Consider the following 24329-nt stretch of genomic DNA (forward strand, 5'->3'; position numbering starts at 1 on the left):
AGGGGTCCGGGCCACGCGCGAGGCGGCCCCGGTAACGCGCTGCGTCCTCCCGCAGACTCCCGAGCCTTGCCCTCCTACCCACGCCGGAGCCGGGCCGCGGGGGTGCAGTATGCCCGCGCCCGCCGCCTGAGGACGCCGTGGCCCCCGCCCCAGCCATGGGAGCCCCGGCCTGCGCGCTAACGCTCTGCGTGGCCGTGGCCCTGGCGGTGGTGGCCGGAGCTGCCGGCCCCGGTAACGCGCTGCGTCCTCCCGCAGACTCCCGAGCCTTGCCCTCCTACCCACGCCGGAGCCGGGCCGCGGGGGTGCAGTATGCCCGCGCCCGCCGCCTGAGGACGCCGTGGCCCCCGCCCCAGCCATGGGAGCCCCGGCCTGCGCGCTAACGCTCTGCGTGGCCGTGGCCCTGGCGGTGGTGGCCGGAGCTGCCTCCGAATCCCCAGGCACAGAGCAGCGCCTTGTGCGGAGAGCCGCAGGTAAGGACCGACTATAGGTCCCCGGGAGGGCCCCTCGGGCCCCCCCAAGAGGCGTCGGGGACCCCGAACAGCCCCTGGCGGAGGAGCAGCACCCGGGCGGGTGCCTGAGTTCCGTCGCCGTCCTCGCCACCCCGAGATCGCGGCCAGGCCCGACGCGGGCGGTTTATGGGGAGTCTGGAGCGCTGGGGCCACCACCCAAGTTCCAGGGGCCGCGGGGAACCGCAAGCGGCCTTTTCCCCCGGGCTCCCCAGCCGAGGCGCGAGTTTCCACGATTCCCATTGTTGCTCCTCGGTTCTGCGAGGGCCAAAAGTTTCCCGTCGTGGGCCCCCCGGCCTCTGGGCACCGTGGTCAGCTTCGTCCAAAGTGAACTTTGGAGAGTGGGTAGGCGTGCTCCAGCCAGAGCCCCACGGTGACAAGGTGACAGCCGAGGACACTCCCTCCACTTCTGTGCGCCGCCCGAGTGTCCGATCCCGGGGGAGGCTGCGCCCAGGGAAGTGGAGGGGCTGATGCCGTCCAGGCTCCGGTGGGACGTGGAGAGTCACTGAACAGACCCGCGAGCGAGCAGCGCACCCAGGTCCGCCGCGTGCTGGCGCTGCTGCAGGACGTGCGCCGCGCGCGGCCCCTGGGGAGAGGGGAGGCCTGGCGGGCGGCCGCGCGGAGGGAGGCCTTCGCCCGGTGAGCTGTTGCCCCACCCGGGCCTCGGCCCGAACAGCCGCTCCTTTGTACCCGGGCGGCCACAGACCGCGCATTGATGGCGGCGCGGCCTCGCGGGGAGGTGCGAGCACGCCGGGCGCAGCGGGACAAGGCAGATGGCGGCGCGCCCCTCCCGGCGCCCCCGAGCCCCTTTCTCCCTCGGCGGCTGCAGCCTCCTGGAACAATGTCATTTTTTTATGAATGAAAGTGGGCCCGACGCTTGAATGTGCGTGTCATTCAGCGGCGTGACAGAGGCCGTCGGGAGGTCAGCGCGCGCTTTTAGCGCCTGCCCCGACGGCCCGGCTTTCCGAGCCGAATGGCCGGCGACGGGGAGCCGCATTAGCATGCGCATTCAGATGAAGCTATTACGGCCGGCTCCGGGTGTCAGCGAGCCCGGAAGGGCGGCGGGCGGGGCGCAGATCCTCTCGGTGCCGCGGTTGGACGGTGGCCTCCCCGCACTCCAGCTGCGGGAACGCAGAGCGCACCCGAGTGCTCCGCGCCCCCGCACTGGAGCTGGTGAAACAGGTAGGGAAGTTGATAGGTCAATAAACTTAATCCGGTTCCTTAACGAGATGGGCCCGGCAGTAAAAATACAAAGACCTCGTGAAGTTTACAGAGGTCTGGGCTGGCGCTTTCCCCAGGAGCATAAATGAGGGAGAAGGAGCTGGCTGTGGTCAAGGGCGGTGGGGCAGGGCTTGGCCCCTGGACTGCACTGGCCGCTCCTGGTCTCACCAGCATGGCTTATGTGCTTAGTAGGGGGAGAGGGTGAGTGACTTGCTGGGGGTCGAAAGGTTGGCAACCCCCCCCCCCAGTAAGGCGTGGTAGGTGAGAAGGACCTTCCACCTCCCAGGGCGTTACCTGTAGCCTCCCCCCACCTGGCTTAAGGCAGGACTGGACTTTGAGCCCTGCAGGCCTCTGGGTGGTTCATTAACCTGGACTGATCCTGGGTCCTGAAGCTTAAGATCCAGTGCTGAGCCTAGGAGCCCTTTGCCCTCTAGGCATCAGGTCCCACATAGGCCTGGAACCCGGACTCTGATTCCCTCATTTTTACTGCTGCCTTTAGGAAAGAATTGAGGAGGTGGTTAGGGGAAGGGTGAGGTCTTGGAGTAAGGCAGCCTGCCCTACCAGGTTGAGAAATGACTGAGCTGTGAGCCAAGCCATCCCCGGTGGAGGGGTGTCTGCCTGGACCTCTGGAGCTCCAGGCTGTGGTTGCCTGTCCAGGCGTGGGCGCCTGCCTGGGACCTCAGTTTCCTTACCTGCCCTATCCAAGAGGACTGCTAATGGCAGTGTTGTTTGGAAGATTAGGCCGGATAATCCCCCAGTAAGCCCTCATTAGCTGGCCTGGCCTCCCGGTCCTTTTTTTCTTTCTTGACTTTGTTACGAAACTTTGTGGAATGTCTCCAGTCTCTGGGTGGGATGGTTTGGGAGGCTGGGGGAAGGGAAGAAGCAGGAAGGCCAGAGACCCTTGGTTTCAGGGTGGGCACCCTCCCTTCTGGGTTATTCTAACACCTGGCCATATCCCCTCAGCAGCTGCAGGTTCATTGCGTCACTATCATTGTTTCATACCAAGTCCAAATCCCTGAAATCTCGAAGGGTGATCAACCTCAGAAACAGGTCTGAATTTGATGCTCATTCTGAGGGGTACACTTGGGGCCTCAATGGTAGTGACTAGAACTGGATACCAGGTGCTCCTTTCTGAAGGCTGGTTAGCTGTGGCTTGATCTCCTTGTCTGAAGCAGAAGTGCCCCTCACCCCCTACTTTTACAGGCTCCAGCCACTTACTGGTGAAGTGGCCTTTCTGGGCCCTAGGCCTGCAAGATGGGATTTGTACCTTGTGCCACAGTAAAGGAACCCCAGGGCCAGCACAGCCCTTCTGGGACACAGTGTATTTGTCCTGTACCAGTGAGCATGTTGTGCCCTGGTCTGTCTTGGCAGTATTTGGCAATCAGGATACCAGTGGGGACAGATACAGTGGAGCCCATGTAGTGGGGGCACTCTCCATCTACGGCACAGCAGATGCACCAGTACCTGTGTGGTATAGGTCATTGATGGGCTCTAAGGAGTTGTTCTCATGTGCTGCTGGAGGCTCATAGGGTGTGGGGGGCTCTACTGGCCTGTGCTGCTACCACCTCCTCAGGATGTGCCAGACTCAGTGTCATTCTCTTCTCAGGTCTAGTTCCACACTGCCCTTTCCTCCTTATTAATGGGCTTAACTCCTGATCTGATTCCCTATAGGCCCTGTGGCCCTGGGATAAAGTCACAGGAGTGGAGACACTGCTGTTTAAGTCCCCCAAAGTCCAGGTGTCTGGACTCTGCTGGCTCTTGGTGGACGGGATGGGTAGGCAGGTCAAGGGTCAGCTCTCAACTGACTACAGGGACATTTCCCCTTTCCACCTAATGGCTGCAGCCATCTGCTGCTCAGTAGGGCTGGGCTGGGGGTTGCTGTGTCCTCTCTGAGTCCCTTGCTGGACCAGGTTAAAGCAAATACTTGTGCGAATGGCTTGACCTCTTGTTTTGCCCAGACCAAACCGGAACCAACTGGCTATTGCCTTTGGGCCAGGGCCTAGACTGAGGCTACTGACCAGCCTGTTCTTGGCCTTCTGGGGGGCCTCAGGCAGCTTCCAGCAATGGGTGGTCCCCCATAGGATATGACAGCAGGATTGGAGAGCTGGAGGTCAGGCCAGAAGGCCCATGGCTATGGGGCCCACCCAGGGACAAGCTAAGAGCTGTGGGACCCTGAGGGATATGAGCCTCATGGATACTTCTGGGGACATGTGGGTCCCTCTGGCTGTCAGAATCCCGGTGGGCTCTGGGCCTATGGGCTGACTCTGGGATGGGCAGAATTGGGTCTGGCTTTGGATCTAGGGACTGGTGTGGCCAGAGTGGGCAGCTGGGCCTCGAATCTAGGCCATGCATCGGCAGAATGACAAGCGATGGCGCAGCCGGTCCAGCTGGGTCTAGGGAAGGAGGTCTGCCCAGCAGGACCACCCACCCCTGTCCTGGGCCTCAAGCCCAACTGCCCCCATGCTGGGCATTGTCTGGTTCTGGCAGGGAGGCCTGGGGATGACGGTCAGAATAGGTGGTAGTGTGTCCCTGGGTCTCGAGGCCTTTGGGATTCCTCAAGAACTGGGCAGCAACTGAATGGGAGCGGTACATGACCACCTATGTCTGCCCACCTGAGGGCTTCTGCTGCCCTACTTTCTCAGCCCTCAGGGTGAGCGGCTGGCTCCACTGGCTATGGCTCTAGCTCCAACTGGCACACATGAAAACTCTGTCAGCACCTTCAAGGCTGGTCTTCATCTGTCGAATGGGGGTCACAGCCACTTAGCCACCTTGTGAGCTCATATGGGCTCCTTAGCCCATTGTCCTGAGACTCATGGCCAGACCTGGTGTCCTTTCTCTATGTCTGTCCTAGTTTTCTTTTCGTTTTTGGGTTTTCTTTTTTTTTTTTTCTGTCTTTTTAGAAAGGGTCTCCCTGTAGCCCCAGCTGTCCTGGAACTCACTATGTAGACCAGGCTGGCCTCGAACTCACAGAGATCCGCCTGCCTCTGCCTCCCGAGTGCTGGGACTACAGGTGTGTGCCATCATGCCCAGCTTCATTTTTGTCTTCTTAAGAGAGGGCCTCCTTCTAGCCCCAGCTTTCCTGGAACTTACTATGTAGACCAGGCTGGCCTTGAACTCACAGAGATCCACCTACCTCTACGGCTTGAGTGCTGGGCTTAAAGGCATGTGCCTGATGCAGTCTGTCCTATTTTTCTAACTGGCTGCCATGTGGAGCAGGCACGTAAGCTGCAAGGCACAGACGCTCCCTTCTCAGGGAGCCTCCACCTGACACATCTCGACTGCTCATGAGGTACATGGGGTGTGCAGCTCCCGAGCACAGACAAGTGCCACCCACCCATGTAAAAACAGCAGACGTCTGATCTTGCATCTCCTTCCCACTTCTCATTTATTTTAATTTTGTTGTAAGACCTTTCGGTGCCTGTTATTGTTGGGTTGGGGGTTGCTATGTCTCCTCCATCGTCTTTGTCTTGCTGAGAGGAGTTGTGAGTCAGCGCAGACCACTGGCAGAGCCGAGTACTGACACCCCTGGGCTCCTACCTTAGTGAACATGTCTGCCAGGACCCCAGGCTCTGACAGCACACCCTTCTCACTTGCCTGCTACAGCCTTCGCTAGTGTGTTGCAAAGTCAGGTGCTGGGCCACCAGCGTGCTGCTTTGGGGAATCCCTCTCACAGCCACTCACTTCTTCCACAGAGGTGCCAGAGCCTGAGCCTAGCCAGGAGGAGCAGGTGGCCTTTGGCAGTGGGGATACCGTGGAGCTGAGCTGCCACCCACCTGGGGGTGCCCCTACAGGCCCCACCGTCTGGGTCAAGGATGGCACAGGGTTGGTGACCTCCCATCGAATCCTGGTGGGGCCCCAGCGTCTGCAGGTGCTGAATGCCTCCCACGAGGATGCAGGAGCCTACAGCTATCGGCAGCGTCTCACTCAGCGCGTCCTGTGCCACTTTAGTGTGCGTGTCACAGGTAAGTGCTTGTTGGTTGTGGCTGCCAAATGCCCAGAGCAGCGGCATAGCCAGGAGAGGCCAGGGACAGTCCCAGGCAGGGTGGCCATAGCATCCCTGGCTTGAGGATGTTGCTGGCTGTTGAGAGAGGGTGGGGTTACCCCCTAGGAAGTGCTGTCTAAATATGTGCCCTTGCAAGGGCAGGACCCCAAAGGTAGGGATCAGTGGGCTCTGAAGGTGGACAACAGAGGGCCCCAAGTGTAGGGAGTCACAAGTCCTGGTTGTGGGGGTATCACAGCCCTGCCCACTGATACCGACCTTGCAGATGCCCCGTCCTCAGGAGATGATGAAGATGGGGAAGATGTGGCTGAAGACACAGGTGAGATAAGAGTCCAGGTGCACTGGGCTGGCTTGGGTGGGGTTGCCTCCTTCCTACAGTCTAGGGGTCAGAGGGGGTCACTGCTGCAGGTGTGGAAACCAGGGCACAGCGCTCCAGGAGGAGTGAGGAGGCAGGGCTGGCGTGCAGGGCCTTCAGTATTGACTAGTGGGGAGGGACACACAGTTGAAAGGCAGGGCAGGGGCTCAGGTTGCTGCCAAGGGACAAGCAGACCCAGCGATTAGGAGACTAGTGGCTACTGTGTCAGGCCAGCAGGAAGGGAAGGTGGCTGTGCTGGGCTGAGGCACAGACTGTAAACGTGGTGTAGTGTTGTTTATGACAAGGTGTGGATATGCCAGGGCAGCTGGAGTGACGATACCCAGGGAGAGGTCAGTGGGGAAGTGTGTGTGTGTGTGTGTGTGTGTGTGCGCGCACGTGTGCGTGTACATGTGTGTGCACATGCATGGTGCAGATTAGGGCCACCATAGGACAGACATCAGGGAGGTGGTTATGACTTGGGAACTAGGGTGTGTAGACTGAGTCCCTGGACCATCTGGGCCTTCTGGGGTGGAATGGAGAGGAACTGGTCAGAGACAGAACTAATGGGAAACCAGGGGTCTCAGGAGTCTGTGTGTGGAAGGAAGAACAGGTACTAGGGGCTTAAGATTTTAGGGTGTGGAAACCTGGTTATAGGACTGAGGCCAACAGAGCCCCCTGTTCTGAGGAGTGGTTGAGCTTCTCATTTCCCTTTTCCCTTTGACTACCAGGATGTTCAGAGCAAAATTTCTAGCACAGTTGCCCTGTCAGCCTCTGCCCTCAGCCACATTCCCAGTACCCTGGCCCTGAGTTCCATTTACTTCTGTCCCCATGGCCTTCCTAGGCTGTGTGTGGTGTTCGAGCCCCATGTCAGTGAGCAATGTTACGTCTGTGGGACACAGTACCTGCCACAGCCTACTGGGATCTTGGTAACCCTAGGAGCCTGGGAGGGCAGCTCAGAGCTAGAAGGGGCCTTCTACCTAGTGTCCATGTACCTTGTTCCCTCTTATCCTGTGCTGAGAGTCCCTCTCCTTGACTCCTACTGGGTTCTGCCTCCTAGGAACCTGTACCTGTGGGCCTATCCTCGAGGGAGAAGAGGGGCATGCCCAACTCTGAGTTGGGTTGCTGTGGGTGCTGGCATTCAGATTCCGGGAGCCTGTCTAGGCAAAGCAGAGGACTCATCACACAGGAGGAGAAACAGGCTAGAGGGTGGACAGGGCAGCTTTGGGCTGTCACCGATTATGGCCTTCACGGACATCTCTGCCATCAGGGGCCCCTTACTGGACTCGGCCAGAGAGGATGGATAAGAAACTGCTGGCTGTACCGGCCGCCAACACTGTTCGCTTCCGCTGCCCGGCTGCTGGCAACCCCACTCCCTCCATCTCCTGGCTGAAGAATGGCAAGGAATTCCGTGGGGAGCATCGCATAGGGGGCATCAAGGTGGGTCTGGTAGAGGGGACCTGAGGGGTAGGGCCCGGCACAGAGGATGTAGCCTGTGGCTGCTCACCTGCTTACCACCCCACCCACAGCTGCGGCACCAGCAGTGGAGCCTGGTCATGGAGAGTGTGGTGCCCTCCGACCGTGGCAACTATACCTGTGTGGTGGAGAACAAGTTCGGCAGCATCCGACAGACATATACCCTGGATGTGTTGGGTGAGGGCCAGGTCGAGTAGGCTAAGGCAGGGCAGCCCTGGGCCCCTTGACCTGCTGCTCTGACCTTGCTGTCTCTTGCAGAACGTTCTCCACACCGGCCCATCCTTCAGGCGGGGCTGCCGGCCAACCAGACAGCTGTTCTGGGCAGCGATGTGGAGTTCCACTGTAAGGTGTACAGTGATGCACAGCCACACATCCAGTGGCTGAAACACGTGGAGGTGAATGGCAGCAAGGTGGGCCCCGATGGCACGCCCTACGTCACTGTGCTCAAGGTAGGCTCTGCTGCCGCCTAGGGTAGGTGGGTGGGTGGATCTACTGGGGTTCTTTGCCCATGGGTCCATCTTGGCTGAGGCATGTGTTAGGATTGAGGTCCAAGCATTGGAACTTCTGGGAAGGGTCAGCTGAGTCCAGGTGCTTCTCACCTGCTCTGAGTTCCAGGGAGACTCTGTGCTCCATGTGCTATGCCATGGAGCCTGTCTCCCTGTCTGCTCTGAGCCAGGCCTTTGCCCCTAAAGCCCCACAGCTTGAAGCTGGGCCTCTCTTGGGTGACAGCTATGGTGACTAGGGGCAGGAAGATAAGTGCTGAGCTGGTATCCTCTGGATCCCAGAGACCTGGTAGCCACTCCACAAGCTGGCTTAGATTGGCTGGTATTATCTACTTGCAGTGTCGTACTGGCTCTGTCCTGCCATCCTGCCTCCCTTTGCCTGTAGCTTTGTTCCATGGCTTCGGGTGGGGGCCACCGGAGTTGGGACTTTGGGACACTGGAAGTCCAAAGAGAAACATCTGTTCAGAGACAAGGCGGTCTGGTGGGGGAGGGGAACAGGAGCTGGCAGAAGCAGGAATCTTGGCCTAGGGAGAAGACACTGGGGCCCTGTCTGAATGTGCTTCTCACCCGAGGCATAGTCACCCTGCCATGCAACTTGGGGTGAGGGTGTTGGGGCTGTGGGTTCTGGTTGTGTTGGGGGGGAGGTGGGAGTGGACACAAGGGCCAGTCTGTGAAACTAAGCCTACCACTGCTTTAATGCTCCTCCCTTCCAGGCACCCCTCCATCCAGGTGTCCATCCTGGGGTCGGGGGGAGGTCTCCCTTGCCTGCCTTGTCCTCATGTCCTCATGTCCTCATGGCCAGCTGGAGCTGGCTCGGGGTGTGCCTGAGCCCAGTCTCTTGTCCCCGCAGTCCTGGATCAGTGAGAATGTGGAGGCAGACGCACGCCTCCGCCTGGCCAATGTGTCGGAGCGGGACGGGGGCGAGTACCTCTGTCGAGCCACCAATTTCATAGGCGTGGCTGAGAAGGCCTTTTGGCTGCGTGTTCGCGGGCCCCGAGCAGGTAACCACTCTGTCCCACGCCTGCCCGGCACGCTGAGCTCCAGCTCCAACGCCCCAGCCGTGCGGCTGCTGCCCGCCCATCCCGCTTGGCCCTGCCTGCGGCTCCCACTCCACCAGTGATGCCGTGGCAACACTGGTAGCCCCCGGCCACCACTGACCAACTACCTGCTTCAAGCACCCCAGGCTTGTGCTGACCCCTCTTGCACGTCCCCTCCCGACTTGCACATTTAGAATGTCCTTAGAGCCTGCCAGGGGCTGAACTCCGTACTACTTGTGAGCACCCACCTTCTGCCCCTCTCCGGCTGACTCCGGTGCCTGCTGGCTTCCTGTCCATCTACCAGTCTGTCCCTCTCTCCATCATCTGCAACCCTCCCACTTCTGCACTAACTCTGCATGCTGCCTCTGTGTGGCACCACGCTGCCCACCTGCCTGACGCTTACCCGGGACAGAGGACTCGCCACCGGTGGAGGGACTGGCTTCAGGCTCGGTGCCCGCGCTCCAGGCAGAGGGCCCTGGGCCGCCGTGGCCGTGGCAGGGCCGTGGTGGTGGCCGAGGTGGTGGTGGCCGCGTTTTCCTTGCAGCCTGGCTGGATCGTCGCCCCGTGGACTGTGCTGCGGTGCCCAAAGGGAGGTGCTGGCGCTTGCCTATCGCGCTCTGTTCTCTCTTTGTAGACGGCAGGCGCTAACACCACCGACAAGGAGCTAGAGGTTCTGTCATTGCACAATGTCACCTTTGAGGACGCGGGGGAGTACACCTGCCTGGCAGGCAATTCTATCGGGTTTTCCCATCACTCTGCGTGGCTGGTGGTGCTGCCAGGTACTGGCTCCTGCTGCTGCTCATGCTGCACCTGTCCTCTTAGGGTGCTCACTCAGGACATGCCAAAGCCCCGGGGAATGGCAGGAGGCCCCTGTGGCTCATTGCTACCCCATCCACGTGGCTCATTCTGGCCTTGTGCATGGTATGGGAGCATCAGCCTGCCCCATCCTGGTCCAGAAGGACCTCCCCTCCATCTCCAGCTCATCCCCAACTGCCCTGCACTGAGGCTCTGGCATCTCCTGGGTGCCTTGGGTGGCGGTGTGGGTGCTGCTGGCTCTGCTAGGCTTCTCTCCTGGGTCTGGCTCCTGCTGACTCACAGATATTTTGACTGTACTACTAAGGTGAATGAGGGCCATGGGCCCCCAACTCCAAGCACCCCAGATCCCTTTTTTTCCTACTGGTGCCTGTGGTTCAGGCCATAGAAGTCCCAAAAGAGTGGGCCAGGCCCCAACACCTGTGTCTTTGCAGTTGAGGAGGAGCTGATGGAGGCTGGTGAGGCTGGCAGCGTGTACGCGGGCATCCTCAGCTACGGGGTGGGCCTCTTCCTCTTCATCCTGGTGGTGGCGACTGTGACACTCTGTCGCCTGCGCAGTCCCCCCAAGAAGGGCCTGGGCTCCCCAACTGTGCACAAGGTCTCTCGCTTCCCACTTAAGCGACAGGTAACAGAAAGTAGATACCGGGTTTTGAGCTCCCTGTCCTCCTGCCCTGGCCCTCCAGAGGCCCATAGGGTCCAAGGCCTGGGTCTGCCTGGGATGAGTTTTTCTGCAGTTGGGTGGGCTGTTCCCTGCCTCTGTTCTCCACATGGAGCCAAGCTCTGAGGCACATGACATCTTTTAGTCTTCAGTTGATCTTGCCACTCCTGGGGGCCACACCACCCTACCCATCTCCAGCCCCTGACCCCATTGTGCGGCACCAACCTGCCCCTGCCGACCCAAGCAGGTGTCCTTGGAGTCCAACTCATCCATGAACTCCAACACACCCCTGGTCCGCATCGCCCGGCTGTCCTCGGGAGAAGGTCCTGTCTTGGCCAATGTTTCTGAACTTGAACTGCCTGCTGACCCCAAGTGGGAACTATCCAGGACCCGGTCAGTGGTGGTGAGGGACGGCACGTGCCTGATGGGGTTCTGTGGTGGGAACTGGATGGCCTGCTGGAGTAGGATAAGGTGCTCCTGAGGTGGGGTGCAAGGTGAGGTCTGAGAGGGCTGCCCTTTGTCTTCATGTCCACGGTCAGCTGTGGGGCATCCTGGAGGTAGTGGCGGCCGGGGATTCTGGTTGCACACTCACTGCCTCTGCTCCTGTGGCCAGGTTGACGCTGGGCAAGCCTCTCGGGGAGGGCTGCTTTGGCCAGGTTGTCATGGCGGAGGCCATCGGCATTGACAAGGACCGCACAGCCAGGCCGGTCACTGTGGCTGTGAAGATGCTGAAAGGTGAGGAGGGAGAGAAGCAACAATGGGCATTTGAGGGCCGTGGGGGCCATCACCCGACACCCCCACTCCCTACTCTTGGCAGATGATGCCACTGACAAGGACCTGTCGGACCTGGTGTCTGAGATGGAGATGATGAAGATGATTGGCAAGCACAAGAACATAATCAACCTGCTGGGGGCCTGCACGCAGGGTGGTAAGCACAGTGGGAGGTGGGTGCACGTGGGGTGGTGGGTGCAGCAGGTGGACTAGTGGGCCTGCACACAGGGCGGTAAGCGCAGTGGGAGGTGGGTGCATGTGGGGTGGTAGGTGCGGCAGGTGGACTAGTGGGCCTGCACGCAGGGTGGTAAGCACAGTGGGAGGTGGGTGCACGTGGGGTGGTAGGTGCAGCAGGTGGACTAGTGGGCAGGGTTCCTGATGAGTCACATAGCACCTCTGAGGTGCCTGTGCTCCCAGGGCCCCTGTATGTGCTGGTGGAGTATGCGGCCAAGGGCAATCTGCGGGAGTACCTGCGGGCACGGCGCCCTCCAGGCATGGACTACTCCTTCGATGCATGCAGGCTGCCTGAAGAGCAGCTCACTTGCAAGGATCTGGTGTCCTGTGCCTACCAGGTCGCCCGGGGCATGGAGTACCTGGCCTCGCAGAAGGTGAGCGGGGGCATGGGTATAGGCCCGGCAGCCCCTCTAGGTAGAAAAGTGGGTGACGAGCTTGCCTGAACTGGTGAGGGGTTGGCTTAGCTTAGGGTCCTGTCTCTGCAGTGCATCCACAGAGACTTGGCTGCCCGGAACGTCCTGGTGACCGAGGACAATGTGATGAAGATTGCAGACTTCGGCTTGGCCCGTGATGTGCACAACCTGGACTACTACAAGAAGACTACGAACGTGAGTCCTGGTCTGGGGTGGGTGGGGTGCAGGGCTCAGCCAGAGGACACCTGACAGCCAACACCCACCTCTCTCTGCCTAGGGCCGGCTACCTGTGAAGTGGATGGCACCAGAGGCCCTGTTTGACCGGGTCTATACCCACCAGAGTGACGTGTATGTGTCCCCACATGGAATAGGGATGGCAAGTTCTGGGGACAGCCAAGACCCCAGCTGTACTTCTTACAGCTTCCAGGGCCCTGGTCTTCTCAGGCACTAGTGCGTCCCCTTGGGCCAACAGCACAGTCCTGGCCTCTCCCTCCCTGTCCTGGTGCCCCACCTTGCCCACTGGTAATATGTCCTGGGACAGGGCTACAGAAATGGCCTAGGGGTAATAGGCCATCTGTCCTTGCCCCCTTGCAGCTGGTCCTTTGGGGTCCTGCTCTGGGAGATCTTTACTCTGGGGGGCTCACCATACCCTGGCATCCCAGTGGAAGAGCTTTTCAAGCTGTTGAAAGAGGGCCACCGCATGGACAAACCAGCCAACTGCACACACGACCTGTGAGAGAATGTCCCTTACTTATTCCTCCACCGAGTCTCTGGGGATGGTGGGATTCCTGTCAGGGCGCCTGGGGTGAGTGGGACACTGGCAGCCTGGGGTGATGTGGGGACAGGCCAGAAGCCCACAACTGTGCCTGCCACAGGTACATGATCATGCGGGAATGCTGGCATGCAGTCCCCTCCCAGAGGCCCACTTTCAAGCAGCTGGTAGAAGACCTGGACCGCATCCTCACTGTGACATCCACTGACGTGAGTGCCGTGTATTCTTGTTCCCTATGTCTGCTTCCTGAGGGTGGTGCTTCTTGGAGTTCCAGCAGTTGGACTTGCCTTTCAGGGCACAGCCTGAACACAACAGCTGTGGGATGGAAGGGGATATGTATTGGGGTCCAGTCCTGACAGCCTTGTCCACCAACAGGAGTACCTGGACCTATCTGTGCCTTTTGAGCAGTACTCACCAGGTGGCCAGGATACTCCCAGCTCCAGCTCCTCGGGGGACGACTCTGTGTTCACCCACGACCTGCTGCCCCCAGCACCACCCAGTAATGGGGGACCTCGGACGTGAGGGGCCAACAGTACCACAGCTCAGGCCCAGACAATGTTTACGCGGACCCCAGCCCACCCTGCTGCTGTAGGTGCAGTGGATCCCGGCCAGACCAGTGCGACAGGCAGACAATAGACAGGACTTCCTGTATGTGTGTCCTTGGCCCCTGGATAAAGAGGCCTCCTGGGAACCTGTACTGCTGTAGAGCGAGCTCCTGACTGGCTGGGGCCAGGAGCAACAAATGTAGAATGTAAGGGACCTCACCCTGTATAGCCCTGGGGTTCTGGCTCACTCATCCCCTGGTACCACCTTGCAGGGACCAGGGATCATTGCAGAGAATGTTGGACTCCATGTCCAGGGTGGGCCTTGGCCTCTCTGCTGCCCAAAGCTGAGCCTGCAGGGAAGCCCTGCCCGTGTGGCGAGCCTCCCTCATACATGGCACCTTGTGCCTGGGGGTGAGTCACAGCTCCTCACCTCCAGACCTCTCCACTCCCCACCCTGCCCCCTCAGAGACTGAAATTACGGGTACCTGAAGGTGGGAGCCATTAACTTCTGTCCGAAAGGTTTATTCCAGGAGCAAGTGTACATTTATATAAATAGATGCTGTGTATGATATATACATACATACATATATATACACACACATATATGTATATATATATGAATATGTGGAAGAAGGCAAAGCTGAGACCCAGGGAACAAGATGCCCCATGGGGATTCACTGGTTAGATGATAAGAGCCAGCAGAGGAGCAAAGGGCTTTTCCGGCACCATGGTTTTGTTTGTGCCTGGACCTGTATATTTGTAAAGCTATTTATCAACTCCCAGAGCCCCAGTCCCCCAGCCCACATTCATAGCATTTAGCCAGTGTGGCAGAGAGATTTAAGTTTTAACTTATTAACAGCTGAGGAGGTGGAGGTTTATGCTGCATTTAGGGGTGTTGCTGAGAATGTTATCTGGCCCATGCCAAGGCTGGAGGTGGCCCCTTGGAGCCTGAGCTACCCTCATAGTTGGAGGTGGCTCCAGTGAGTGTTTTTTTATTACCTTTGACCCTCTTGCATGGGGCAGTTAGACTTCCACAGGATCTTTTTTAGGAGATTTATTTTTTGAATTTTAAAGTGAGTTGGTATTTTCATAAAGATTCTTCTAATTGCTGTGTGTTCCAGGTGTGCGCCTGTGCCCAGGGAGGGGTCAGCCCCGCACACAGGTTCAGATGTTACAAGTTTATGTATATCTATATATATATAATTTATTGAGTTTTTACAAGATGTATTTGCTGTAGACTTAACACTTCTTATGCAATGCTTCTAGAGTTTTATAGCCTGGACTGCTACCTTTCAAAGCTTGGGAGAGAAAGCCTTGAATTCAGTTTTGTTACATTTTGTATCTTACTGGGCCCCAGGCATAGGTGGCTGTCCCTTGCCAGTCAGCGGGGCCAGGGCAGTGGCTCAGGGTGACTCTTCTTGGGGCCCAACATGTGGTTTGTCGGCCCACACCGGCAGATACGGTTTTGTTAACACAACCGACGTACTTTGCAAAAAATAAAGAGACAACGGTTTCTGATTCTACCTGTGCCTCTTCTGTTCTGGGACCTGGGCAGCTGTGTCCTTACTGCCTGGGACAGGTTCTGGGGTTTGTCTCCAGGGAAAGAGACAACAGCAGTGGAGGGATCAGTCCCCAGAGCAAGGTGTTGGTCCCAGGCCCCAAATGGACTGCTGTCTTTGCTGGGCCTTCCCAGGGTGAGGGCAGCTGGGCTTGGGTAGGCATGCCTGTGGTCTGAGGCTAGCACCCAGAACCTCAGGGTTACCAGAGTCTGGGGGTCCCAAGGATAGGATACAAGAGAGTTGGTGTCTATAGGAGAGGGGGCTGTGAGCATGTGGAGGGAAGTGTGCTGGGCCTGTCCAGCTCCCTGGCTGCCTTACCAGGGGAGGGACTTGGGGACACAGGGTTGTGCACAGGTACTTATAACCCGGGGTGGGAGGGCAGATAGGCCAAGCCCCTGGTTCAGTCTATAATGGTGGCCACTCCTGCCTGTGACCAACCTATACCTCTGTCTCCTAACAGTTTGTCAGTGTCTTTGGACAGATGCTACAGCTCTGGGCTGCTAGCTGGTCACTGAGGACAGAGACAGAAGACAGCAGGATAGGAAAATGAAGGGTTACTACAGTTACCCACAAATGTGAAGTCTGGAAAGGCTTCTCCGAGGACAGGCAGGGTGGTCAGGGGTGAGTGGTCCAGGGCTCACCCATCTTTTCTGTCTCACTTCTAAACTGTTGGACTGACTGAACTTTGACCTTGGGATCAGACTCACCTAGGTGAGGGCTCTTTTCTGCACAGGCAAAGCCACTGGAGTCTTGGTTCTAGGTGGCTGAAATCTGAGCCAGGGGACCCTCAGGGAAGTTCTGGGTTTTAGAGGCAGATGTAGGCTAGGGGTGGTGGTGTGTGCCTTTAGTCCAAGCACTTGGGAGGCTGAGGCAAGCGGATCTCTGAGTTTAAGGCCAGCTTGGTCTATATAGTAAGTTCGAGGCCAGCTGGGGCTATAGGGAGACCCTGTCTCAAAAAGACCAAAAATAAATAGAGGCAGATGTAGGCATGGCTTCTGTTTCCCACAGCAACCTCACAAGGGGCAGCAGACAGCTTCATGCCAGAGACCCCTGAACCTGGCCTGGCCATGAAGACACCTGTGACAGTAGCCGGGGCAGGAAGATGCCACTGGAGGGCCTAAGCCCCAGAGGCAAAAGCCTGGGTAAGCTTGTGTAGGGAGGTACTCATCCCTGAAGAGAGGCTTGTACTGCCTAGACAAGCAGTGTGTAGGCCAGGGGTGCCCCCTAGTGCTGTGCTGAGCCTAGCTCCCTCACCCCCCCAACACCCTGCAACCTAGAAGCCACTCTCAAGCCCAGGCCCTTGTGGATCCCAAATGGAGTAACACCAAGGGGTTGGTCCCTGGGGGTTGCAGTGGCCTTTTGAGGGCCAGGGGCAGTGGGAACATAGGTCAGGCCACTCTGACAGGAGGTGACCCCCCATTGTCTCCACCCCTACCTCCCTGGGATTCTCCAGTCAAGGTCAGCCTCTGCCCTTGGCAGAGACAGGGTCAGGCCTTCAGCTGCTCCACCAGGGGCTACTGGGTGGCCACTGCCCAATGAGAACACAGCACAGATGTGGTCTTGTGCCACCCAGTGTTGGGTTTGCACTTGAACTTCCCATACCCTCGGAAGACAGGACCCCTCTGTCTAGTCTCCTCCAGTCTGGAAGAATCCCTCACCCCCTACAGCTTTGCCTTCTGGATATGGGTGGTGGTGCTGGTGGATAGTTGTCTGGTTGGCTCTGGCAGGCATCAGGGACAAGCTCCCAGCCTGACTCCTGCTTACTGCCGGTGGCCTGTGCCTGCCCATCATCCTGGGTTGGTCCCAGTGGTCTCAGGACCGGCAGCAAGAATTATCTTCCCATGACAGCAGGAAGCTGGTTGCCAGAGATGGCTCAGCAGTTAAGAGCATTGGTTGTTCTTGCAGAGGACCAGGTTCAGATCCCCGATTTAGATTCTAGGGGATCCGAAACCCTCTTCTGGCCTCAATGGAAGACACTCATATACATAAGTGAAAAAAAAAATTAAAATATATAAATGCAGGAAGCTGGTTGTGTCAAATGTCTGGTTTTTCCAGTAAGAATCAGGTACAAGCACTCCCCAGTGCCCAGCATACAATGATCTTTCCCCAAGAGTCACTGGGAGAACTAGACTTCCATTTACTTCCCAAGTTCGTCATTATGTTTGCGCTGTCCTCACTGTGGCCCTTTGGCCCTCTGACCTAGCTGCTGTGCCGTTGGAATGGCTGTGCCCACCAGCAAGCAGCTCCTGTCCCTACCCTGACACTTGCATCTCTTGAGCTTGGGAACCAATGTGGCCTCAGAACTCTGGCCTCAATAACGGTAGGCTTGTGTCCTGAGCTCAGGGTGGCAGTGGGCTGCTGAGAGGCTCAGGAGATAGATATTACACCTCTGTCCCGCCCAGATCCTCCTCCCGTCTGGACCACTTCACAGTAGGCAGCCAGAGATGGGGCTTTGGAGGCTGCCTCCAACCAGGCCCACTGCCATCCACATATCCCTCAGGCTGGGACCTGTCCCTGGATTAAGGAGCAGACTGTGGTATAGGGAGAGCCCCCACTTTCCTGGGACTCCTGGCCAAGGTCCCAGCCCCTGCCCACCCCATACAGCTCATGATAGGCACAATACAGCTGTGAGGTGAGTGGGTTCCAGAACACTGAAGGTCCATAGGCTGGGGAGAGCCTGGGCAGGTGCTGAGGTTGCCAACCTGGACAAACCATCACACAGCAGAGAGGTCATCAGTGCGCTTTATTCAATCATCTACTTACATCGAGTTGTAGAAAACATCACCCTGTGGCCTATTATCCTCAGCCTGGCAGTTCAGCTCCTGACAAGCAAAGACCTCTTATTCTCTACAAAGCAGGGCTGGTGTCCTAGGAAGAGGAGACACAGACCTCCTCGGTAATGTCCTGCAAGGCAGGAGCCTGGAGTCAAGACTGCAGTCCCTGAAGGTGAGCTGGCACTCACAGAGGGGCTTGGGGGAGGGCAAGGGCCCTCTTGAATCTGCACATCTTACATCCACAATGCAGTCACCAGAGCTCAGGGCACTGAGTTTCCACTAAACTTCTTTGCTAGTCAAATGGCTGATACATCACTCTGGCTGTTACAGGAACATCGATTAAATGTTTTAACAAAAGAACCATCTCAACAGAAGTTTACACATGGCCCAGCCTGGAGGCTTTAGGGGCCCCTGAAGGTCAGAAGACGATACAGACCACAAAGAGGACAACTACAGAGGGTCTGCTTTTCAGAACTGCATGGTGCCCTTCACATTTAAAATGTTGACAGTTCAAACAGAACCTGGTGCCAACTTCCTGAATCTTGTGTGAGAAGCAGTGTGAGGTGAAGACGGGAAGGAATGCTAGACTCCTGTCTGAAACTCTAGCTTCACTGAACAGGCATGGGTATCTCAGTTCCTGAAACACCCGCCGGGATGCAGTGCTCATGAACAAGGAAGCTGACGCAGCCATCTTTCAAATGCTTGGCACGAACAATGCTCAATCCTGGACCCATCATTTCCAAACCTGATCCAAATGTACTAAGTAAGGTTTGGGCAGTAAAACAGAAGGGGGATGGCTCTTAGAACCAAGGCAGGAACCCACTGCTGGACCTTCCAGTACATGTGGGTACTAAGCCCCTGAAACATAAGCAGGATGAAAACTTCCTGGGGTGATGCTGTGACCTGTGAGGGAAGAATTCAAGGCAGAGGGGACAGAAGTTCCTGAGTCAGCAAAAGCTAACACGTGACCACGGACAGCACCCAACAATGCCATGAAGGATGAGGGCAAAAGCTAGACCTGGGCCAGGCTCCAGAATGCTACTCAGAGGACAGACGGCCTCTGTGGTGGAAACACATCTGGCAACCATAAGTTTGTCCTCCTACATATACTGACAGCTGGGACCAGGTTGTCGGGGCACAGCACGTTTGACAGATGCTGCCATGGATCTACCAGCCTGCAGGTGACAGGGACGAGATCACTGAGACCCACTGCTACTCTACAAATGTCCAGGTGTGGGATGATCTCATTCTCCCTTCGTGTCATACGTATCCTTTCGTGGCCAAGAAAAAGGTTTCAAGTAATAGAGAAGTGTGGTCTCCAAGTGCAATGCTTCTCTACACCTTCCGGTTCTGTCTGAGTTCTGTGAAGGGCTTTTGGAGGCAGGGTCTTGCTAAGTAGCCCAGGCTGAACTCATGACCATCCTTCCTTCACTCCCCTAGGGAAGGTGGTGCTGAGGCCACAGGACACCTAGCTCTGGCCTACCTCCAAGTAAGAAAGGCTGCTGGCCACTCAGCAAAGAGCTCTGGACACTGAGCAACGCTGATACCACTCAGAAGGGTGCCAGCAAGCTGTTGGCAGCCAGGAGTCATCATGATGAAAGCCCCCGTGGCGCCACTGTCACACAAGCCTACTTTGTCACTCCTCAGTGGCAGGAATAGCCCCCAGCATTTGTGCTACGGACAGGCTAAGGGACTCCCCTGGTACCATGAACCAGAAGGCGAGGTGCATGGCTGAAGCCCACCTTGGCTCTGTCCTATGTGACTTACAATTTTATGTGCAGAGCCACACCGAGGCCCCAGGTGTGCTCAGGCTGCAGAGGTCAGCTCTGGACCCTAGGCCAGCCTAGGCACAGCACTGTACAGCAATGTGAACTGCTCAGTAAAAGGCTTTATGTTCAAAGGCTTCTTCCACGTATCTCACCCACTACATTAGATATTACTCATGAATTAGGCAGATGGTCATGTTTGAAAACTCAGTACTAGTCAGTTAAAGAATTAGTGGAGATCAATGGTAACTGAGCTCCAGTCAACACACCAGAGAATCCAGGTAAAACAGACACTGCTGCCAGGAAACTGCTATCTCCAGAGGCCACTTAAGTGATTACGGCACATATATCAAATGGTTAGACACAACGGTGAACATGTGTGAGCAGACATATCTATGCACATTGATATTTACGAATCCAAGTCCTCAGACTAACTGCAGGACCTTCAGAGCAGAGGAGGGCTGCACTGTTTGTCTAGTTCCTATTCCAAAGTCTCTAGGACCTGTAGGCACATCCGCTTGGCTCCGTACAGGTAATGGAGTTCATGTGGTCCTCACTCTCCTTCTGGGGATGGAGGCCAGATCAGACCCTAAGCCAGTGAGGACACATACATGGAGACACCTTCCTGCCAGCCTGGCCTGAGTCACCTCTGGAGTTGGGGTCAGTGTGAGCTGTGATCCTACTGGCGGAGATACCCTTGGCCCATGTGACTATGGCCATTCAGCACACCATGGTGTGAGTCCAGACGCAATTACTCAGAGGGCTCCAGCCCTGAATCTTCATGGAATGATGAAATTAAAAATTGCTTGATTATGGAAGTTTCTGATTTATTCCAGACAAAAATGTTAGATTTGCCACTAAAAATCACCTCAAAGCAATCACTCTCATGCCATCCCCACTGTGGCTGGTGTGGCAGGATGGAGCAGACCTGCACAGGCCCTGTGGTACCAAATGCCAGGCAGCCCTAACCCTTCACCTCTGCAGCCTCTTTCTCAGCCTTCTCCTTGACCTTCTTGGCACCCAGCTTCTCCTCCTTCTCGAGAGTTGCCACAATCTCGGCCACCTGGCTGGTAGAGATCTGAACGTTCTCTTTGTCCACCAAGTCGATCACCTACACAAACAGGATGGAGACTTAGGAGGTTCCACCACAGCACTTATCTGCTGTCCCTTAACAGCTCTGGGAAGTGGGACTCTGGGAGGAGACGGCCCTCTTCTGTGCCATGTTCTTGGCTGGGACTTGCCATTTCACTGCCTGCTATGGGTGCCCAGGTTCTTCCACTGCTCTGGTCCTCAGAGTTCCAGACCAAGGGGTCACAGATAAGCCCTTCAATGACCCTGGCACACTGCTGGGGGCCAAGGACCCTGCCCTGGATGTGGTCTCCCCTGTATAAAGAGGGGTGGGAATTGGGGTACATACATCCCCTCTGCCATGCAGACTGATAAGGGAGTAGGAAGTGTTCAACATACATGTCTAACAGTGCCTTTTTTATTTATCTTTTTTTTGTTGTTCTTTTCAGACAAGGTCTCCCTGTAGCCCCAGCTGGTCTGGAATTCATTGTGTAGACCAGGCTGGTCTCCATCTCACAGAGATCCACTTGCCTCTGCCTCCCAAGTACTGGAATTAAAGGCATGTGTCACCATGTCCGGTTCAGTGCCTTGTTTTTAAATGGAACTAAAAGAAATTAGCCAGATTTCGTGGCTATGTCTGGAAAAATCACTAAGTCGGGTGCTCTGGGAGCCATGAAGGCAGTTTCTTCTCAGAGACATGATTTAAGAAGGTCCAGGATAATCTGCAGACTGGAATCCTGAGGTTGGATCCCAATCCAGGTCCTGTGGGCTGACCTGGGGCTTAAAGCCTTCTACAGAGTCTCTTGGGTCTCAGACAGTGCCAAGAGGTTCTGGCAGGGCTGTTACACTGTCCCCAAATTCTAGTGGTATGCCAGTAGGGGCCCAGTGCCACCAGGGGCCCAGTTCAGCGCCACAAGGAGTCCAGCTGGAGCTTCACACAGTAGAGTGAGGGAAAGAAGTGGTGCACGCCTGGAACATGGCTACAGGAGCCCCTCTCATGAGAAGACTCTGTCCACTAATGCTCAGGTCCACCAGGCTCCCAGCTGGGCCTGGGGCTCCACAGTTCTTCAGATGCTGGAAGAATCAGGCCTAGAGTCACAGGGGGTGGCCTGCTCCAAAGTGACAGGCTCACTGTGCTTTTGTGACTATTGCCACATGTACAGGTGAGAGCTGAGACTGACCTAACATATGACCTCCAGGGTGGGATGCAGGGTCCTATGGTATGTGCAGACAACCTGGTACAGCATGAGCTGAAGTGGCCCTCAGCAGGGCAGGGACTTATTCTGTCATCTAACCACGTCTGCAACATCAGTAACTTCTTGCTTCCAGTAATTTCAAATGAGAACAAAAAGCTGAGACACTTGTCCTATAGACCCTACCTCCTGATACAGTTTTTAAGCTCTGTCTGAGCAGCTCCTCCTCAAACTCCTGGGCCCCAGAACAAGAGGCAGCCAGGCCCAGTCCCCTCTGTGCTGGATAGCTTTAGTGTCAGCTTGACATACCTGGGTGGAGGGAGCCCCAATTGGGGAATTGCCTCTATTGGACTGGCCTGTGGCCATGTCTGAGGGGCATCTTCTTGATGAGTGATGTGGGAGGGCCCAGCCCACTGTGGGTGGTGCCACCCCTGGGCAGGTGGGCCTGTGTTGCATAAGAAAGCAGGCTGAGCAGGGGCCAGGGGAGCAAGCCAGTAAGCAGCGTTCCTCCATGTCCTGCCTCCAGGTTCCTGCCCTGAGTTCCTACCTTGGGCTCCCTGATGAACTGTGATCTGGGAGATATAAGCTGAATAAACCCTTTCCTCCCCAAGTTGGTAGTGGTCAGAGTGTTTTGTCACAGCAATGAAGAAACAAACTAAGACACCTACCTTGACCAGGTCATCAATGTTGATCTTGCCATCCTTATTTTCATCGAGGGCTGAGGTTAGGCTGACCAGTTTGTGTTCTGGAATGTGCTTGATTTGCTTCATGGCGCTGATGAGCTCAGTGACACTGATGACGCTCTCCCTGGGGAGTACAGCCTGCATGTGATGTTGGCCAGGTGCCCTGCTTACCCACAGCTCCAATCTATGGCCCCTGACCCTGGGGCCATGAATGAATTGGAAATGTCAGCATGACCCCTTCTCTTTGGCATACAAGGTCAGCAGAGACAGCAACACAAAACACCACTGTTGGTGCTAGGGAGATAGCTCAGCGGGTAACAGAGTTTGCCATACAGCATGAGGACCTGAGTTCAAATCGCCAGAACCTATTTAAAAACCAACGAGTGGTCACGCACCTGTTTATAAACCCAATGCCAGGAGGTTAGGGGCTTGCAGGCTGAGAGCCTAGCTCCAGGTTCAGTGAGAGGGAATAAGGGAAAGGTGCCAGGTCAGGACAACCAGTACTCTTCTCTAGCTTCTGTGTGTTCACTAGTGTAGCCCAGAGCACAAACAGGGGCACATACATGTTCATTACACTCTGCATATAATTATGTATAGAAAACAACACACCCTTGGGTCCAGGAGTCCACATGTGCCTATCCCCTCAATGGAGATCACCACAACGCCATGTAGTGGTTCTCAGGCCTGTGTTTACCAGGCAGCAAATAGTTAATTCAAGAGAGAAACAAGGTTCAACTGCAGGTGGTAAGAGACCCCTGGAGCAGAAGCAGGGTCCAGCTGCAGCTACCTGCTCTTGCTATGGGGTATGTTCTAGACTTATGGGAAACCCACACACAGCTATAACACAAGAACCTGGGTGTAGATGAAGCCTAGTGGTGGCTACTCAGGAGGGCAGACCACCCATAGTGGTATAGGACAGAGGACAGGCAGAGGGAGGAAGCATGAGAAAGTCCGGCAGTCTGAAGCACCGTGAACCAAGCAGCACTAAGAATAAAGCTCAAGGGTCCAGTGCCATGGAAGGGAAGGATGGGCTGGGGGTCATAGGCAGGGAGGAGGCAGATCTGAGCTACCTAGATGAAACCAGCAGGCGATGTGGAGACTGAGCTGTGAAGGAAACAAAAACAGGAACCAAGATGCTCTTGGGACTGTGGCTGCCCCTGGGCCCCAGGTGGGGTGGTAAGGCAGAGGCCCAGAGGTACACACTTTGGAGTCAGAGCCCAGCACAGCCCTGGCCAGCTGAGGCTGGGAGTCTTGGGTTCTCTTGTCACAGCTCACTTACCCCATGGGTGAGCTCTCAGCAGAGCCTAACTTGCCATCCTGCTGACTCGTCTCCAGCTGTGCAATCAGGCCGTCGATCTGCCCAATCATCTGCTGGACCCGCTTCGTCAGTCTCTTGCTGGCTTTGGATTCTTCTATATATCGCTCGTCTCCCGTCTTTGAAAGTTCTTTCTTGATCTCCTGTAAGTCCTGGGAAAAAAGTTTGAGTCAAAAAGCAGGGGAGGCCCTATATGAACTTAACTTGAAAAAGCAATTAAATCATTAATTGGGCTGGGATATGGTCCAGGGCTACAGCATCAGCCTACTGTGCATACATAAGACCTGGGTTTGATCCCTAGCACTTCAAAACCAAACCAAACCAAACAAACAAACAAACTCTTCATTTCAACCTCAGAAAAGCTGCAAGACCTATTTCTGTCATGTAAATTTGTTCTTATTTATTTTCTACAGTTCACCACCCCAACTCCTTGTTCTTGTAAACTTGGACATTTTCTGCAGCAGAGGAAAAGGAATAGAGACTGCACCTCAACTACCTTTGTATTTGCTAGAGAAAAAACATATGAAGAATCTAGGAATTAAAAAAAACTTTTTTTGGCTTTTTTGAGACAGGGTCTCCTTGTAGCCCCAGCTGTCCTGGAACTCACTATGTAGACCAGCTGGCCTCGAACTCACAAAGATCCACCTGCCTCTGCCTCCCGAGTGCTGGG

At 56.2% G+C, this 24329-nt stretch overlaps 2 protein-coding genes across 11 annotated transcripts in view; one reads left to right on the plus strand and one right to left on the minus strand.

Annotated features, from left to right (window-relative positions):
* Fgfr3 (fibroblast growth factor receptor 3) overlaps positions 1-14824 on the plus strand; it is a 15334-nt gene extending 510 nt beyond the window's left edge. Inside the window, exons 2-19 of one of the 10 annotated variants that reach the window (XM_029567674.1) lie at positions 56-209; positions 410-470; positions 5420-5689; positions 5993-6046; positions 7350-7519; positions 7609-7732; positions 7814-8004; positions 8909-9059; positions 10343-10539; positions 10814-10959; positions 11180-11301; positions 11384-11494; positions 11755-11945; positions 12057-12179; positions 12262-12332; positions 12579-12716; positions 12860-12965; positions 13132-14824. In XM_029567674.1, coding sequence (XP_029423534.1) covers positions 156-209; positions 410-470; positions 5420-5689; positions 5993-6046; positions 7350-7519; positions 7609-7732; positions 7814-8004; positions 8909-9059; positions 10343-10539; positions 10814-10959; positions 11180-11301; positions 11384-11494; positions 11755-11945; positions 12057-12179; positions 12262-12332; positions 12579-12716; positions 12860-12965; positions 13132-13278 — 2427 coding nt within the window. In that variant the 5' untranslated portion in view covers positions 56-155 and the 3' untranslated portion in view covers positions 13279-14824. Of the gene's footprint in view, positions 1-55; positions 210-258; positions 471-5419; positions 5690-5992; positions 6047-7349; positions 7520-7608; positions 7733-7813; positions 8005-8908; positions 9060-9729; positions 9875-10342; positions 10540-10810; positions 10960-11179; positions 11302-11383; positions 11495-11754; positions 11946-12056; positions 12180-12261; positions 12333-12578; positions 12717-12859; positions 12966-13131 lie in introns of those variants that run through there. The other 9 variants (XM_029567677.1, XM_029567678.1, XM_008841829.3 and 6 more) reach the window with 9 other exon arrangements.
* A 2760-nt stretch (positions 14825-17584) lies between these two features.
* The window catches only part of Letm1 (leucine zipper and EF-hand containing transmembrane protein 1), a 48041-nt gene continuing 41296 nt past the window's right edge, over positions 17585-24329 (minus strand). Inside the window, exons 12-14 of the mRNA XM_008841833.2 lie at positions 23624-23811; positions 22330-22468; positions 17585-20511 (exon numbers count right to left, since the gene is read on the minus strand). Of these exons, the coding sequence (XP_008840055.1) occupies positions 20365-20511; positions 22330-22468; positions 23624-23811 (474 nt within the window). The 3' untranslated portion in view covers positions 17585-20364. The remainder of the gene's footprint in view (positions 20512-22329; positions 22469-23623; positions 23812-24329) is intronic.

The sequence above is a fragment of the Nannospalax galili genome, unplaced genomic scaffold, assembly GCF_000622305.1.
Source record: "Nannospalax galili isolate Female #2095 unplaced genomic scaffold, S.galili_v1.0 scaffold101, whole genome shotgun sequence".
Classification (NCBI taxonomy): domain Eukaryota; kingdom Metazoa; phylum Chordata; class Mammalia; order Rodentia; family Spalacidae; genus Nannospalax; species Nannospalax galili.